General features: G+C 41.2%; 1 protein-coding gene across 1 annotated transcript in view; it reads left to right on the top strand.

Annotated features, from left to right (window-relative positions):
- Positions 1-19,349, top strand: part of EFCAB5 (EF-hand calcium binding domain 5) — a 41,944-nt gene that overhangs the window by 5,290 nt on the left and 17,305 nt on the right. The window contains exons 4-11 of the mRNA XM_018565476.1: positions 1,841-1,845; positions 2,033-2,095; positions 5,305-5,460; positions 10,392-10,494; positions 10,942-11,118; positions 11,388-11,445; positions 12,808-12,875; positions 14,685-14,777. Of these exons, the coding sequence (XP_018420978.1) occupies positions 1,841-1,845; positions 2,033-2,095; positions 5,305-5,460; positions 10,392-10,494; positions 10,942-11,118; positions 11,388-11,445; positions 12,808-12,875; positions 14,685-14,777 (723 nt within the window). The remainder of the gene's footprint in view (positions 1-1,840; positions 1,846-2,032; positions 2,096-5,304; positions 5,461-10,391; positions 10,495-10,941; positions 11,119-11,387; positions 11,446-12,807; positions 12,876-14,684; positions 14,778-19,349) is intronic.

The raw sequence follows: 19,349 nt of genomic DNA on the forward strand, positions 1-19,349 counted from the left end.
GCCCACCGGGGGAGGGGGGGGAGGAGTCCGGTGACGTCGATGTCCGTGACGTCACCGGATCTCCGACGGAAGACCCGGAAGCCGGCGGAGAGGTGAGTACGGATCAAAAGAACTTTGATCGATCAAAATAATTTTGATCGATCAAAGAAATTAACGATTAATCAACGGATTAATCGTTAATTTCCGCACCCCTATAGCCACCGCTCCAAGCTCACTCCCATGATAGACTACAATATCAATACAAATTAGTAAACTACACTATATGTGAGATTGTAGTCCATCACGGGAGCAAATTTGGAGCAGTGACTACTTTACCAAGCACAAAGGGACCAAAAGCCAGCCAGCCTCCAGAAGGAAGAACAGTGAGTGATGCATAAATAAGATACATTTTTGTTAATAGTTAAGTCACTTGAATGCATTCTTGAGATTTAAAGGAGAACTATGAGGCGAGTGAAAATCACTCATCCTCATAGTTCTAGCTGACCTGTGACAATGAAACTGTCTCAGGTCGGCTCAATAGATCAGGAAGTGAGCGAACACATACCGTAGCTCGCTCACTTCTCGATCCTGTCCCTTCAGAGAGCCGTGACTGTCACTCACGGCTCCCTGCAGGGATTCCCCCCCTCCCCTGTCCGATCCTCCAGCGCTGACTGGCGGAACGGACGGGGAGGGGGCGGGTACCACTGGCTCTGCCTCTAGATAGGCAGAGCCACCTGTCACTCACGCAGCGGGGTGGATCCAGACAGAATTGTCGGGATACGTTCCGGCTGCGGCGTCTCAGTATATCGTGCGCTGTAGCTCGCGGTATACTGAGCTTAGGGTAACGGGAGGACGCTAGTTTGTGTCCTCCCGTTACCCTTAGGAGAACTATGGGGAAAAGCACTGACCCCATAGTTCTCCTTTAACTCCTGAGTTTAGTGTCACTTTAAGTGTCCCCACTAGAAGATTTTCCCTCTATTCCTGTTGTGGTGGTGGGTAACCCTCACTTCCATTCCCGGTGTTGGGACACTGACACTGGCGATCAGGACAATTAGAGAGAGTAAAGCTCCCAACAAGAACACAGACAGCAAGAAAAACTGGAGAGTGGTTATAACCACTCACCACTTTATCCACAGCTAAGAAAGAAAGTTTTGCCTTTAGTTATACTTTGTTAGGATCTGATTGCAGACATTTTGCCATTATCATCTTTGGGTAGATTTGAGTGAATGTTTAGAAATCTTTCCTCTTTTAACTTGCAATTTCTTTCAAGCTAGCTTCAGAAATTTGCATTGCAGTAACATACGGGAAGGGTGAGATTTACTGTGCGTTACCGCAGTGCATTGCAATGAATGAACCACAGTGCAGTGTCATTTGTTTTGAATTGCTGTTCCAATGCACTTGCACACCACAGTACACTGGAGTAAATTAGCCATGTGTTGTGGTGTGGTGCCCTAAAAATGGTCCTTGTCTCATTTCAGGTATGTTGGCAACCTATTAAAAAAAATAGACTTTCTTGAAGAAGAACTCAGGGAATTTAAAAAACTACACCTGCACTGCAAGGGGTAAGTGCTAATTTTGTCTACGAGGCTCAAATAAAGCATATATTAATTTGATCTTCGGTCCCACCAGGTCCTCACAGTCTCTTCTTCCCTGGGCTCCAGGAGTCTAAGGACCACTGATGTCATCACGTCTTATGCAGGTCCATTGACTTGCATTAGACATGAGGACGCTGAGGGACATTCCACAGCCAGAGTGGAGGGGGAGAGAGGTGAGCACTGACCGCTGCGGGCCTGAGGATCATGTGAGTATATCTGATTTATTTGAGCCCCCCAGACAAAATGAGCACTTATTCCTTGCAGAGCATGGGTAGCCCCACTGCAGGGGTAAGTTTTTGTTAAATTCCTGGAGTTTTTCTTTAACATAAAGCATGTAAATACGTGTGCGGTAATGCACTGCACGGGTGTAAAAGGAGCCGTGAAGTATGCAGAATAATGTTTTATAAGAATTACATAATTAGCGATATTTCTAATGGAATTTATCTTGTTTGTCAGAGATCAAAGAGCTGAAGACAGTGGACTCTCTGGAACAGAAGCTTAATAAAGAAGAGTTTATAGAGGTTAAAACTATTTTTTTCCTAACACCTAATTATTGAATGTATTTTAGTTATTTATACAGTAAAATGTCTACCAATTTCCACTTGTTAGCATGTTACATAGTTACATAGTATTTGGGGTTGAATAAAGACATATGTCCATCAAGTCCAACCCATATAGGTCCGCGCATCATCTCATTCTTAGGAATACTGGTATCCCTGTATATTACGGTCCCTCAAGAAATCGTCCAAACGTTTCTTGAACAAATCTACACTCTTGGCTGAAATCACTGCTGGTGGCAGTGAGTTCCAGACCCTAACCGCTCTTACTGTGAACAACCCCCTTCGCCCCTTGTGCTGGAATTTTTTCTCCACCAATGGTAGGTGGTTGCCTCTAGTCTTTGTAATGGAGTTAATCTCAAACAGTTTGTTGCCAATGTTGCTGTCACCATTGAACATCTTGTACATGAAAATCATATCCCCCTTAATCTCCTTACTTCCAGCGTAAACATGTTTAAGGTCAGTAGCCTTGTCTCGTAGCTTTGGTCCTCCATTCCCCTAATTAGTTTTGTTGCCCTCCGCTGGACTCTCTCCAGTTCAAGGACATCCCTTCTCAGTACCGGCGACCAAAACTGGACCGCGTACTCCAGATGTGGCCGAACCAATGATCTATAAAGTGGCCCAATTATAGACTTGTCCCTGCAACACATCCCCTTCTTAATACAGGGCAAGACCCTGCTAGCTTTGTTTACCGCAGCTTGGCACTGCAAGCTACCATTCAGTTTGTGGTCTACAATGACCTCCAAATCTTTTTCTATTTCTGACTTCCCTAGCGGCATACCCATGATTGTATAGCCCATTTGTTTATTTTTATGTCCAAAGTACATTACTGTTCTGTACATCTTTTTTATATGAATCATATTGTTTAGCTTCCACACATGAACTTGTGACCCGCCAGATTCGACCCTGTCCCTTTTTCCCAAGCACCAATGTTGCACACTCTGGTTCATTAAAACTGGAGAAACAAAAATGAGCTGAAAAGTGGAATTATTGTCCATTCATCATTTTTCCTGAAAGCAAAAAGTTATTTTGTTGTCTGCTTTGTTCTGTGTTCATTTTTTTCTCCAGTTTTAACATCCGGCATGCTTTTTACTACAATATATTGTTTTTTTTATAACCTCTGATTCCAATATGTAGCTCAGACTTATTTAATGCCTATTTAGTTTGGAAATACAGTGGTACCTCGGTTCACGAACTTAATTCATTCCACGATTCTGGACGTAAATCAAATTGGTCGTGAACCGAATCAAACAGTGATCAGACCGCGATCTCTGCTAGAGGAAGCCACAACCACGTGTCAGAGCAGGGAAGATGGTTGCGGTTGTGTTCGTCATCCGATGCGGAGTTCGCGAACGGAAGCAAAATGTTGCCAAACTTCCTGTTCACGAACAATTAGTGAACCGAGGTACCACTGTATAAAGCAGTGAGGAGTTACATCCAGTAACCCATAGTAATCAGACTTTACTATAGTAAGAATATTTTAGACATGTGTCATTGTAGGCTACTATAGGTTACTGCCCTTGGTACTACGCATAACATAGTTACATAGTTACATAGTATTTGAGGTTGAATAAAGACATTAGTCCATCAAGTTCAACCTATAGGATCTCATCTCATAACCTGATATTAAAGTATTCCGTATGTATAAAAAAACTTTGCTTTGTTTTGTCCATTGGGTAGGGCAGAGTTATAAGCCCTGTCAATTTATTTTTTACTATCTGTGTCCCGTTGGGAAGTTTTTTGGAGTTTTTTTTTTTAAACTCCTATAGTGGAGAAACAACAGGACGTGAGAAGAAATCCCACTAAACTAAGGCAAACTCCCCTCTTAGACAGTGGTTAAAGGAACAATTATTCCCAATAGAGTTTTGCTTACTTAGACAAAATTCTAATAGTGTGTAGCCATTGCTAGAGTGGCATTGTGAGAGCCATTCTGTTCGACAAAAGTCAATTTTGCAATCAACTTTTGTTAAAGGAGCTTGTCCGAAAATTCTCGGCCGGACAGGCTGTTCAGCTATTCTGACAGCAGCATTATACAATAGCACAGTAGGGGAATTCCCCAATCCCTGTTGTTTAGTGTGGTTGGGGGAACCAAGTGTTTTTACTTGTTTAACACACAGATATAGTGTATGGCCAGTTTTACCCCCACCTCTTGTTCTTGAGACAACTGTAAAATTTGGGATTTCCACACACTAACAGTGTTTACCAGGACAAACAGAGAAGGAATTTCCCCATCAGGGACACATAGCGCAATTGATATCTAACAAGGGCTCTAACCCATCCCATAACCCATCCCTAGCCTTTACATTCACATTAAGGTCAACTTTTGTCTGTATCTAGGACGAGTTTAACCTTACAAATAGCTGCCTCTGCTGCTAAAAGCAAGTTTAGATTTGGGAACTGCTGTAAGCACAGTGTGTGTCTAAAATGACCACAATACATACCCAAATTCTGATTTTTGAAAATTACTGTTTTGAAATCCTATTTTAAATAGGAGAGGAACCCCCCCCCCCCCTTACTTTCTATAATGCAACAAAAACTCGATCTTTGTAAGCTGCTATATGGAAGAGTGAGCACAGACACGGCTTGACAGAGTGGCAAGTACCGGAACACAAATTATTTGTAATTTATATTTGTAGACTTTGTAGTCACACTATAAATTAGTTGTATTTAAGGTGACACTGAACTCAGGAGTTAAATCTTAAAAATACATTCAAGTACCTTAACTATTAACAAAAACGTATCTTATTTGTGTATCACTCGGTTGTAGATCCTCCAATCATCTCTGAATTGGTGCTGACACTGCCCTTCCTTCTGGAGGGTGGCTACTTTTGTTCCCCATGTTTCCCTGTGTATGTTGGAAAGTAGCCACCACTCCAAGCTTGCTCCTCTGATGGACTACAACCTCAATACAAATTAATAATTTAAATGTGAGATTGTAGCCCATCACAGGAGCGAGCTTGGAGTGGTGGCTAGTTTACAACACACAGGGACCATGGGGAACAAAAGTAGCCACCCTCCAGAAGGAAGGACAGTGTCACTTTAACATTAATTTGTTCCTGTTAAATCCTGGATTGATCCTGACGTATATAGTGTGTGTATTTTGGATTGCTTTGTAAAACATACTTATCAATTAATAAAATCTGCTGACAAATGTTTTATATGTTCCCTTTCAGTATGCATATCCATTCATCAGTCACATCAGCACAAACTTCTTTCTGGAATTTCTGCATCACATGGCGCAATGTGCGGACATGTTCCGTGAGACAATCCGCCTTGATATATGGAGGCAGAGGTTTTCTGAACTCTTTCTTGCGTGTGATGCCGGAAAGGTTGGTCCATTCTAACATATTTCCTTTTACTGTAGTTTAAAATATTGGATGGAATTAGGTATATGAAAGACCATAATGACTTGGTGGGCAGTTTCATTGTATAAATTAAATAGATGTTATCACAGACTTGGTTTGCTTTTTGTCTGTTGTAGCCTGTACGCTTCTGATTTTGTTCTTGCTTTTCTCGCTTAAAGCTGAGAACAAATTATATTATTATATTATTATCATACAGGATTTATATAGCGCCAACAGTTGGATCAACGCTTTACAATGTAAGGAAGACATAGCAGTTGAGTTGCAATACAATTCAAGTCAAGATGGTTAGCAGGGCCCTACTCGTGGGAGCTTACAATCCAAGGGAAAAATAAAAGACACAGATTAATACAGCTCTGCATTCATTAATACACCATACATATTTTTTATTTCAAGCAATGTAAGTACTTGAATTTGTCTTGGTATCACCTTATTTCCATACCTTATGCAGCAGAGCTTAGACTGGGAGAGGTAAAATCAGCAGAGAAATCCAATGAGTTCTTGTGCTAACAAGGAACATGGTGATTTGATGAGACAGCTGAGTAAGGGCGAGATGAGCTTATCAGTCTACTGCTTCTCCATAGTGATAAAAGCAAGCTTTATTATCCCATAGAATCACATAGAATAGACAGAGAAAGGTCTCCTTAGTGTCTTAGCCCTCACTGCCATTTACACAATTACACAGCAAAGAACATAGTTCCATCGTTACCCAGTAGATAAGTTTGGAAAAAGACACAGGTCCATCGAGTCCAACCTATGCGTGTGAGTGTCAGATTGAGTCTTCTAAGAATATACATACACTTGTATATTGGGCCCATTGAAAAGGGCATCAAGAAGTTTTTTTAAGCTGTCAACACTTCCAGCTGATATCACTACCTGCGTAAAGGAGTTCAATATTTTTCTGCTCTAACAATAAAGAACTCCCTGGGCAATATCAGAATAAACCCCCTTTGCTCCAACCTCAAGATGTGGCTGCATTTCCTCATCAGGGACTTAGATTAAAGTTTGTTTCCATCACTACAGTCACCATGATTGATTTGTAGTTAGCAATTATGTCTCCTTTTAAACGCCTCTTCTCTAAGGTGAATACGTGTAATTTAATAAATTGCTCCTATTAGCTGAGGTCATCCAGACCCCTTATTCATTTTGTTGCTCTTTGCTGAACTCTTTTTCTCTAATTCAAGGACATCCTTCTTGTTGATTGATGACCAGCACTGTACAGCATACTTAGATGGCCAAAATCATTTTTTTTTATGCATGACAGTATGCTGCTTGCTGTGTTCACTGCGACCTGGTATTGTATGCTATTGCTAACTATGTGGTCTATGAGTACCCACAAATCTTTTTCTATCACTGATTCCTCAAGTTTAATATCTCCTAATGAGTAGGTTCCATGCAATTTTTTAGCAACGAAATGCATAAGTAAAGCTCATCTGCTAAGTGGCTGGCATATCTGCCATAACATCATGCACTCACAAGTGGGCTGCAATCAACCTATCTGTACCTCAGCAGGAGTGACATCTAAGTGTAGAGTGTATTTTGTTGTTTGAGCTTGTTCCAGCAGGATGTGCTAAAGAGGTATTATGGATGTGTTAAGATGTCTGATGGCCTAGTCAGCAGGCTTGGGGGGCCTGGTGATGTATGCTGGGAGAACTGTTAAACATCTGGGGAAGTTCCTGTTCTGTTTCTTCCCGCAATAACTTTTGCCCTATGAGGATGTCACCAATAGAAGATAGGGATGGAAGAATGCATGAATCCCTCCTCCTGGGAGGTATTTCTGGAGATGGCTGCTAGAGAAAACAGTGTAAGGAAACAAACTGTGGCTGTCTCCCACATATGGAGATATTTGAGTGGAAACTGGGAAGTATACACAGGAACCTTTCCATGTTGGCCTGCCTTAAAATATAAAGATTGAGATACCACTTGAACGTCAATTGCCAGGAAGTCAGAGCTCTGCAATAGTCCAGACAGCATAGTCTGTGTTTAGAATATATAGAGAGGGACTTTGAGAGATTTAGAAGAGAATTAAGCTGGCCATACTCTGTTCTTTTTTTTTTTTTGGTTCGACCCGCAGGCTGAATGAAAAAAATAGAACAAATTTCTCCAACAACACTGGTAAGCGTTGAGGGAGGAATCTCCTGCTGTCCTTATTGTATTATGATAGCAGCCGCCGGCCACTGTCAGAATACCCAAACAGAGCCAGCAGGTTATTGCCTGCCCACTCTGTTTGTGCGAAGATTTTCCAACCGGCTTCTTCGATCAGCTGATCAGTTCATCAAGAACCGGCCGAACTTTGCACCGTGTATGGCCACCTTAAGGCCTAGTCTGAGGCATGAGATCAACTACGTCTGGGGATATCCCAATTTAAACCTCACCCTCCTTCCTATATTGCCCTGTGCAATGAAGCAGTTTCTATATTAAACTTGCTAAAGTCACTGGCATCCATCCTTATTACACCCTATGAAAAGAGCCACGCCTGACATTGAGATCTTATTGCCATGTAAGAGTGATTAGGACATTCATCGTGTAGCTCATAGTCTGCTGAACATCAATATTTAGTATTATTTTTTGGAAATGAGAACCAGTAGCGCTATTTATCTACAATAACACAGAAAGGGTCTAATTTCTAAGCTGCATTCTATGTTTGTTACTTTATTTTACAATCATTTCTCATCAAATGCTAGGCTAGAATAGATTTTTCTGGGTTTTTGAGTGTTATTTAATTATTGAATCATTGCAAGCTTTTTCTTCACGAATCATTATTTTAGTTAGTAATTTGAATCAATTATGCACACGCACTCTGACTGCCTTAATGGCTATGGCAAGCAGATAATGGGTTCAGGAAAAGAACTACAAAATATTAGATTTTAAACTGAAATGTGTAATTCACATACAATTAAAGGTGAATTCCAGGCAAATAAAAAGACACAAATGAATGGAGCTTTCTTTTCATTAATACCCCTAAATGTATTTTCCTAAATGTAAGCAGTGTTAGTACCTGAATTTGGCTTGGTATCAGCCTCTTGTAGTTACAGCAGAGTCCAGATGGGGGGAGCAGCACAAGGAGTCAGTTAGTTGTGTTACAGAGCACGGATCATGTTGATAGGAGGAGAGAGCAAAATAGCAGAGAGATGAGCTGACTATTTTGCTGCTTCTCCTTTCTCTGTGCAGTCACAGGGTGTGGGAGAGACAAGCCCAAAAAGTGTTACTTGCAGCAAAGAAAAAACAGGTTTCCTGCCCTGCCACAGCAGGTGAAATAGCTGCCAAAGTTCAGCTTAGAAGCATTTCTAAACCCACATTTTTTTTGTTGTTTACCCATGCCAGTTTTTTTGTTGTTTACATTCACTTCCCATCCCAGAAACAGTGTAAGCTCTCCAAAGTTAGGATAAATCCCCCCTTGGGCAGTTGTTCCCAGCAGAAGATTTCCCCTCACTCCCTTTTCCGGTGACAGCTGCAAAGTTTTTGGGTTTCCGATCATTAGCTGTCCTGAATACAATGTTCTCCAGGACAGATAGAGAGTTGATGAATCTTCCCAGCAGGGACACAAACAACAATAAAAACACAAGAGCGGTTCTAAGTTTTCCTCATTCCACCTAAAACTACGGTACAAAAAATGTTTTGGGCTTAGGTATACTTTAATATTCTGGAGGAAGGGGGGATTGCCTCCCAATTCAGTTATAAGTTACAATATAAAATAAAGAATAAATGATGTGGCATACTCAGTGTATTTGATACCCAGGGCTTCTCTATATGTAAAAAATATTTTAATTGATCATAATGTAATGGAACAAATATTAATGAAGGCCAGAAAATTAATGCAGGCAGTGAACATTGTAGTGTTGCCTGACATTTGTGGTCAGTAAAGAAATGCTCACTTACTTTGATGGTTGAATGTAAAAGATGCCCCTTTTGGTGGTCAGGGAAATGTCTTCTTACAATGGGGGTTAATGGAGAAGGGTCCTCCTAGACTGGCGATCAATAGGAGAAAGGCCCCCTACATTGGTGGTCATTGGGAGAGTCAGTGAGAGAAGGAACCCATTATAATGGTGGTGAGTAGGAAGAATGTTTCTTACATTGTGGGTCAGTGGGAAAAATGCGCCTTATATTCTTGGTCAGTGGGAAGAATGCTCTTTACATTGGTGGTCATTGGGAGAGTCAGTGAGAGAAGGAACCCATTATAATGGTGGTCAATAGGAAGAATGGTCTTTACATTTGTGGTTATTTAGAAGAATGGTCCTTATATTAGTAATCAGTTGGAAGAATGTTCCTTACATTGGTGGTCAGTGGGAAGAATTCTGCTTACATTGGTGGTCATTTGGAAGAATGGTCCTTATATTGGTAATCGGTTGGAAGAATGTTCCTTACATTGGTGATCAGTTGGAAGAATGTTTCTTATATTGATAATCAGTTAGTAGAATGTTCCTTATATTGGTAATCAGTTAGTAGAATGTTCCTTACATTGATGGTCAGTAAGAAGAATTTTGCTTACATTGGTGGTCAGTGAGACGAATTCAGCTTACTTTGGTGGTTAGTGGGAAGAATGCCCCTCTTACAGATAGATAACAAGATCATTGGTGGTAGTGGTTACCTTGGAGGTGAAAGGCTGCTCCATACCATATGTAACAGTCATATGAAATTAAAAAACACACACTAAAGGCCAAGCCAACTTAAAGTATGTACCAGCCTGGAGCAGTTTTGCTCAGACCTTTTAGCACCCAAAATAAAAAAAACACATTTTGTCATCCCATACACCTCTGTACACTGTCCACACAATACAACCATCCTTATACTTCCGCATACACTCATCCTGAATGCCAGAACTGCTTTTTGTATTACTACTGTGTAACTATAAAATAAACTCCAGTTATTTGGTTTTATGTTATGTACTTTTGTTCCAGGTTGGTTTCCTCGATAGACAGCGGGTCCTGGCCCTTCTGGAAATAGTCTATGACAGAATAAGCACTGAGGGAGAGGAGTGGCAGCCACGAAACCCCCGGCAATGTGAGATACTGTTTACTTTCTATCCATAAAGATTTGTCAGGATCCACAAGGCAATGGTCTGATTCAGTAATGCTGTCAGATACTTAGAAGATAATAACACTAATAATGTGATGAATTATTTTAAGTTTAATATTTTGTGTGAAGCAAAAATATCAGTAAAATAATGGCAAACATGTATAGGTGAAGATAGGTCACGGGTAGCTTTTTGGTGGTGAAAATCACAAACTGAGCGCCAATAAAAAACCAACACGCCAATCATAAGCTGGAAAACAATACAATGTATTTTACATAGATCAAGATAAATATTAGACAACCGAATAGTAATATTCTAAGCATTAAAATTACCATTTTTTCCTATCTTATCTGTGTATGTATGTATGTATGTATGTATGTATACAGTATATGCAAGTGTTTCTTTACTTAAGTATGGATACTTTTTTATTTCAGGGCCAGTAATTGAAATAGGAGAAATGGATCCAACAGACTTCTGGGTTGATTTTCAGGAAGGAGTTAACCCAACAGAAGAGAAAGGAGAAGAGGACACTACTGCAACCTTCATTATAACAACTGAGTCTGTACCTGTCGTGGAAGACCTGAAAAAAAGTGCAGAGGATGCAGGAGAAGGTGGGATAAAACACTAGGAGATAGCAAAATGTTTGGTCATAGTCAGAAGGTTGACCATTCACTCAGTATTTCTCTCTTTAGGAAAAACTGATGTGAAAGGAACAGCACTAACATATGTCACATGAATTAAAGTGAAATATTAAAGTGAAATATTAAAGTCAAAAATCTTTTTCCATCCCCCCAATGTTAATTAAAGCACTTACCTTAAATTATGTTTCTTAATCCGATCTTCTTTCCTGTCCTTTTCATCTGTCCATCCAGCGCTGCAGCGGATCTCCGATCCAGCGCCGACTCCTCTGAGCTTGCTGGCACTTCCTGTCCCACGGTGTCTGCATGCGGGTGCACGTGTCCATAGACTTACCTTGTGTCCCTCCTCGCGTCCCGGCCGAAAATGTGAACTGCGCATGTGCACGCCCCAAGATGCTTTGCAGCCACCCGAGGATTTTCATATTTTCGGATGGGAGCACGCGGTGAGGACACAGGTAAGTATTAACCCTTTTCAAAGCTGGGTTTTTTTGTTTTTTTTTTACACTTTTTGCATATATCTACTGCTTGCTAGCAGTAGATATATGCAAACAAAACGGAGGGTTTAATAACCCTTTAAGTAAAAATGGAAAAAATGACAATCAGGCAGGCATTTTATTGCAGAAGAGATATGCCAAGGGGCTGATTTTATAAAGGGTTTGCCCAGCATATTTACTGCAGCTAAATGGAGCCAATGAGCATAGGAATTCCTTTGTCCCTCGACTCCATCTAGTGGCAAGAGCCAACAAGCATAGGAATTCTATTTCTCCTTGGCTCCATCTAGCCACAGTGATGCCATGTGTATAGCTGGGTGAACCCTTTATAAATCAGCCCAATGTCTCTTCTGCCCTAAGGACTCTTTCCTTCCTGTTGACCTCCTTATTGACAATGTGCACTGAGCTAAGCATGCACAGCTCAGTGTACAATTTTAGTACATGCCGGGATGAATGAACTTCAGCACATGCATGGTACTCACATAATTCCGGCAAAGCCATCAACATGGCTAAAGATCCTGAACCCAGAAGAAGACCAGGTTAAGATGTCGGCATTGGCAAGGGGGCTCATGGATGTCGTATCACTGGCGGGAGGTGAGTATAGTTCTTTTTTTTAATAAGGCAGCACAAAAAAGCAATAAGATTATGCAAGTGGCAGTAATCCACAGCACCCAATCAGAAATGATCTCCTAAACATGAACGTAACAAACAGCTAAATATACAGATTAAATACATATAGGAGAGCTGTCTTACCTGCCAATTGATTTCTATCTATCCAGCCCTGAGATTTACACAACGCAGCCACACAGCACAGCCTTGTCTCTGCTGCATTTTATTCAACACTTACAGGTCTTCTTGCCACCCACAGCCTGTGACCGACTGTGCTACAGACTGTCTGCCACTCTGCTCTATTTTCCTATCATCATGCTGCTTGCACTGCAGTACAACTGATTTGCTCATTTAGCTGCTTTTTTTCTTAAATGTACGAGTCTGATACCAATATAATTTCCAGGACTCGACTCCATCATATGAAAAGTGTGTATGAAAGCCATAATACTGCTGTATCCATAAGGCCGATTGGCCATGGATCTGTTAGCAGCAAACACAGACATTGCAATGGATTTTGTTTAATGTTAATTATTTTTATAGGTGCAACAGATACAACAGACAGTGAACAAGCCCAACAAGGTGAAGACAGTGGCAGCAGAGACTCGCACTTTGATGGCAAACCTTGGTCAGGTAAAATGATACCCTCACACCATAAAAGCCAACTTATTGACTAGCTTGGGCTCATTAACACATTAAGGGCTAGTGAACATGACTTTCTTAGATTAGTTATGATAAGGTTATGCTTTGCTTTTATTCTTCCTTACAAGTTAGGCCTGGGCTCATATAGGAAATGCATCTGAAAAGCGCAAGTATCCTTTAGGGCCCATTCGCACCAGCAGACTGTGCTTAACACACGGCTGCTGGTGTGTGCTAATGGGTATGCTTTCCTTTTTTATTTTTTTTTAATAAGAACTTTATTGAAATATCATGAGTGACATTTCATGAAATACTATTGGCACAGCGTGATGCAGACCATGCTGCGCTAAGAAAAATACTGCATGCAGAGCACACCACTGTAACAAATGTCCTGGTCTGTGCCCTGGAAAAGGAGGCCAGCGTATCCCCAATGCCTCTGGTGTGAACGGGCCCACAAACATCTAAATCTGAAGGATATGAATATTCATAATATGGTTAAGACTTCAGGATTGTGCATGGGAGAATACAAATGGTTCTATGATAATGATATACACCCTATTAGATGTGGTTATCATACCATCAGATTCTTCTCCCTGCCTAATCTCCCTGTTACCAAACAACCAGTTCATTAGGTTGATTTGACCTTTTTCTTCATCATTGCTTTGCTGAACTTTTAATTTATCCCTCTATTTACATCTCTGACAATTCCTGCAAATGATATATGACAGATTATCACATTATACTTCAATTTGAACACCTTTTTTGTAAATTACGCAACTCCTACTTCCACTCATAATTTTCCAAGGCTTTAGGGGATATTTTGTCTCAAAGTGGGTAGAATTTAATTTGTACATGTTTACAATCATATGCAGGAACATTGGTCCCGTACGATTGATATCCGTCCATCTGTCATTCTATAGCTGTCAGTCAGTGCATGTCTTTAAAGTCTGTGGATGTTCATCAATGGCTTTGGCTCCTATTGTCTACCATGCTCTATGTTTCTTCTGGTGAACAAATGTTTCCATCTATCCACTGGTGAAAAGTGTGAATACTGTAAAGTGGCATGTGGTAGCCTCCTGGGTTGATTTACTAAAGGAGAGAATCCTTACACAATAAATTGTGTTATTATTAACTTTAATTGCACGATCATGTGCTGATGAAATAAGTAAACAAGAATTTGCTTATCGCATGATTGGATAATTGCAGTGAATATTGATACAATTTATTGTGTGAAGATTCTCAACTCCTTTAGTAAATTAGTCTCAATGTGCAAGTATATGTCAACAGTATGCAATATAGAAAAAGATGTCATAATATGCAGAGTAACCGAATCATGTTTTGGTATATAGCAGTGTTAGTATGGTACTAATATGTAAAAAGTTGTTACTTTGGTAAAAGAGAAAGAGATTGTCACATATAGATTGTAACTGTACAGTAGATATTTTGGTTTATTTGTATGCACTAGAGTCTTCTATTTAGAAATAAGGGAGTACATATCAGTTGTGCAGGTACAATATGATGTCATCACTATATTTTTGTCAGACAGGCCCATAGTGATGTCAATCAGCCTACTTTGTATTAATTATATCCACATTCACCCATCTGCACCTATGACACCATGCACCCTTTTCTATAGTCATAAAAACCTGACCCCTTGCCCCCTGAGGTCATAACATTCACATGTATGTGTATGTATATATATATATATGTATATATATATATATATACACACACACATATATATATATATATAGATATATACTTACACTTACACAAACGCTTATTTCTCATTTATTTTTGTAGGTGATCTGCTGACTTCAGATTTGGCTATCCGGTACAGTTCATATGGTGACAGAAGTCAGGATGAGTGCCATGACACAGTCTCTAAATTCACAGGTAATTATATGGAAACAGCAAATGTGTGGCCATTCTAGAGCAGGTAAGTTTGTGGAGCAGAGATGAATGTTAGAGTGGACTGTAGTATGCAGGTGTAGTATGCAGGTGGCGGGAGACTAAGGTAGCAGAGGGAACACTTGTAGAGCAGAGGAGTCCTTTGCACTGATGGATTGAATATGTGGTCATGATGGTGGAATGGTGGCTGTCAGCAGGGAGTTTATGCTGGATACTGGGAAGAATGTGCAGTGAGCAGAGGGTAAATGGTGGATGCAGAGAGGAATGTACTGTGGTTGGGGATGAGGTCAGTGGAGGGATCATTGTGATAGGGGCAGAGGTGGGTGAAGAGGGATGCAATGTGAACAAGGGATGTGAGGTGGCTAATGCAGGATGCATTGTGAACTGAGGGAGGGAGTCGGCCAGAGAAATGTGCTGTGACTGAAGAGTCAAGAGGGATGTGAGTATTTTCATTGATCCTGGGGGCAAAGTACCCAGGGTGGAATGAGCTTCAAGTGAAGGTGAGATGGTCAGAGAGAGAGCAGGGGTTGGGTGGTCAGGCAGAGATGTGGGGCAGGTGGTTAAGGAGTTGGTGTGACTGAAAGGGTGAGACAGAAGGAAGATGCTGTGATGTGGGGTTGGTGAGATGGATGGGAGGAAGGCACTGTGAGCAGGGGGGTGAGGTGGGTGGGAGATGCTGTGATCAGCACGGGCAAGGGAGATGAGGTGGATGGGGGGAGGTAAAATAGGAGGAAATCACTGTGACTACCGTGTTTCCAGGAGGGAGGTGGGAGGGAAGTGAGACCTGATGGGGAATGTGAGGTGAGTGGGAGGAAGGTAGTATGCTTGTTAGGGAACTGTGAACTGTGACTGATTTAAAACTATCCTGCCCTGGCCAATTTCTATAAAAATCTCATGGAGAAGACATTGCAGATAATGCAGCAATGTAAAATTGGCCAGAAGCAGGACATTTTTAATCAGAGAGAATTGGCTGAAATGTACTAAGGCAAAGAGTACAGGCAGGTGTTTTACTACTGGAATTAGAAAACTGCAGATGACACAGTGACCAGCAGAGGACAGTTTTAATGAGCAAAGCTAGACCCAAATTCACTAAAGAGAAAGAGCACAGGCAGGGGTTTTACTATAAAATCACAAGGCCTAACCACTGTGTGCCTAACTTTATTTTTACTTTGGTAGAGGGGGTTTAGGTGCACAGTTTTCCGGCAGTTAGTTTTATTTATTTATTTTTAAACGATGCAGCATGGAAAACTGCTAACAAAAGGCTGGTCCAGCAACAGATGATCATTAACAAGTGAATACTGCCCTTAATGAAACAAAAAATGTCTCTGTAAATATAAAATAAAAAAATGCCCAAAAGATATGAAAACCCCAAAATACCACCCCTAAATGAAAAGCTCACTTTTTAAACGGGAAGCCTTGTGGCAAAAAAGAAGTTTAACCTAAAAAATTCCCCCTGAAACAAAAGCCGACTTTTTATAAGGTAGGCTTTGCTGCAAAAAAACTATTATTGTCCTACTGTAGTCAGGACAGAGGATAAAATCTCACTTCAAATCAAACACAAAATAAAAGTTTAAACCCTTCAATAATAGGAACAAAATAGCAGCAAAGGGGTTACTTGCCCAAGGAACTAGCAATCAGAATGAAAAAGGAATCCAGGAATCTGAAAAAATAACCCTTTCAGTGGGTCTACCCCCCGCACTGCAAGGGTTAACTGCCCATTTTGGTCTAGGGGCTCAAATAAAAAAAACTATATCGTCACCTGATCCATGGTCCCACCTGGAAGCTAGACCGGTCCCTTCAACCTTTTCACCCCACCAGGGTGTAGCAGTTTAAGCCCCACTGACATCATCATTTATAATGCAGTCCGTTAGCCCCACTGCAAGGGTTAATTTTTTTCTTTTCTCTATCGCAGATTCCAATATACAGACTATTACTGCTCTACGCTCCCCTTTTAAATTGAGGAGGTTGGCTTACTTGAAAGCCCCCTTATTGGTTCGTCTAAGCCTTCTAAGGCCATGTAGTACATTATAGATGTAAAAAAAAACCTCTGCAAATCTTGCAAATACTTTCACAGGGAATGTGAATTTCATACCTGCAAGATTCCCCTCAAACTCATGGTAGTGGAGAACTGGAACCTCTTCCCTGGTGCTATGCATGTGATCATTCAATTAACACTAAACCTTTATGTGCTGTGCCATGTGGAAATAGCTTTTTATATGACATCCAAAGTTCACTTTGATGTGGTTATTTGCAGATACTCTTGTGTTTTATTTGTAAGATCAAAGGAAACGTCTGGCAGCCAGAACACACATATTATCTATTCTCCTTGGAACAAAGTGGGTTTACAGAAATACTGTGACTCACTACTTTAAGAATCCTGTACTTGTAAAATCTTTTATTTTTCTATAATATGACACTGTAGGCTACAAGAACACTTAACACTACTCTGTTTTCCAGCAGGAAATAATATAATAATGTGTGTATTTTCAGTGTTATGACCTCTGCCTAGCTCATGACTAAGCTTAAAGGAGAACTATGAGATGAGTGATTTCCACTCACCTCATAGTTCTAAGCCGACCTGTGACAATGAGACTGTCACAGGTTGGCTCAGTAGATCGGGAGGTGAGGGAACACATACCGGGTTCCCTCACCTCTCGATCCTGTCACGGCTCTCTGCCGTGACAGGGGGAGGGGCTGGATTCCCCGCTCCAATCTGCCAGCGCTGACTGGCGGAACGGACGGGGGAGGGGGCGGGTACAGCTGGCTCTGCCTCTAGATAGGCAGAGCCAGCTGTCACTCGCGCAGCTGGGCGGATCCCGTCATCTACGTCGGGATCCTCTCCAGGTGCGGCGTCTCAGTATACCGCGAGCTGTAGCTCGCGGTATACTGAGCTTAGGGTAACGGGAGGACGCTAGTTTGTGTCCTCCCGTTACCCCAAGGAGAACTATGGGGAAAAACACTGACCCCATAGTTCTCCTTTAAGCAATGAAAAAAGCTTGATATATTCTATTAGCCTGTTGGGGGCACTGCATGTGTTATTAATGAAACTTTATATACCACTGTCAAATATTAAAATCCAAGGAACAGATCACATATTCTTTCTGCGATTGTTGTTTTTCCTATAGTTTTCTTTCAGTAAGAAAAAAAATAAAATGTTCTATAATTTCTACATAAATATATTTGTCATGTGTCACACCTTACGCATAGCAGAGTAAGAAGCAGTGCTAACTGCAGGGTCAGTAGAGGTCGTTTATCTTTATTGTCCCCTTGCCGCATGCAAATCAATGCAAGATGAAATTGTTTCTTTTAAGAGGTCTTATCACCAACCAGCACATAAAAATCAAGTATTTTAAATGTGTATTTGTATTGCTTTTCCTTTCTATAAATTATTTTTTATTTACTTGCAATGTGCCCTTGAACTTACTGAAACATTTGACTACACCAGGAAGAGTAAAAACCCTAGTGCAGGGGTTGCCCATTAGGTAGATCGTGATCTACCAGTAGCTCTCAAAGCTGATGGTGGTAGATCAGGAAGGGTGTGAATGGTGGCCCCTTTATTCCATTTTGGTATATTTATTTAGCTGTGCACACATGATTACCTATTAGCCTGAGTCTGCTGAACCAAACTCCCTGACACCTTTCTGGTGGATACTGGTGGTTGAAGTGCTATGTATTACATCAAAGAATATTAGTTTACACAGACTGTTGCAAAATACAGCAAGGTGAGCCAGGAGAGAGAGCAAGGAGAGACAGACAGGAGAGAGGAAAGACAGACAGGAGAGAGATAGCAAGGAGAGATAGCAAGGAGAGATAGCCAGGGGAGAGAGAGGAGAGACAGCCAGGAGAAAAAATGAGGAAAGACAGCTAGGAGAGAAAGGAGAGACAGACAGGAGGATGATCAAGGAGAGACAGCCAGGAGAGCGAGGAGAGACAGCCAGGAGAGCGAGGAGAGACAGCCAGGAGAGAGAGCGAGGGAGTTTTTGTTTTCGCTGGTAGATCTCATGTAGCTCAACTTTTGAAAAGTAGATCTTAACACAAAAATTGTGGGCACCCCTGCCCTAGTGCATGTCCCTCCCTCCTTGCATGTCTTAGCCCTCTTCTCTTTTGGGAATGTCTATTTACTGTCTTTTATTTATTACATGGGTACAAGTGATAAAAATGTTATCTTACACAACAAAACAATGTACTTTATTAAAGTGTATCTAAAGCTTACTTTTTTCAATTATTTTCCAAGTTTTTATTGCTGTCTGTGCCTCTATATTCATCCTCTCTATTTGCCCTAGTAACTATTTTCATTAGAGGTAAAAGTGAGTAAGTATCTAGAATTGTAGGCCCTCACTAGGGGCCATCCCTATAATGAGACAGTTGCCTCTGGCGGCATCTCATTGGGTCATGTGGGGGTAGGGAGGCGACAGGCACACTTCCGGCCAGAGTGTCGCAGGTTGTTAAGAGCTCTTAGCAACTTGCGTCACTCTGGACGGCATCCCGCTCAGCTCTTGGCAAAGAAAGACATCAATGAGCTGGGCGGGATGCTGGACAGAGGTGCCATGCACCCCC

This window comes from Nanorana parkeri, unplaced genomic scaffold (assembly GCF_000935625.1).
Source record: "Nanorana parkeri isolate BGI_ZX_2015 unplaced genomic scaffold, ASM93562v1 scaffold851, whole genome shotgun sequence".
In the NCBI taxonomy this organism is placed as follows: Eukaryota; Metazoa; Chordata; class Amphibia; order Anura; family Dicroglossidae; genus Nanorana; species Nanorana parkeri.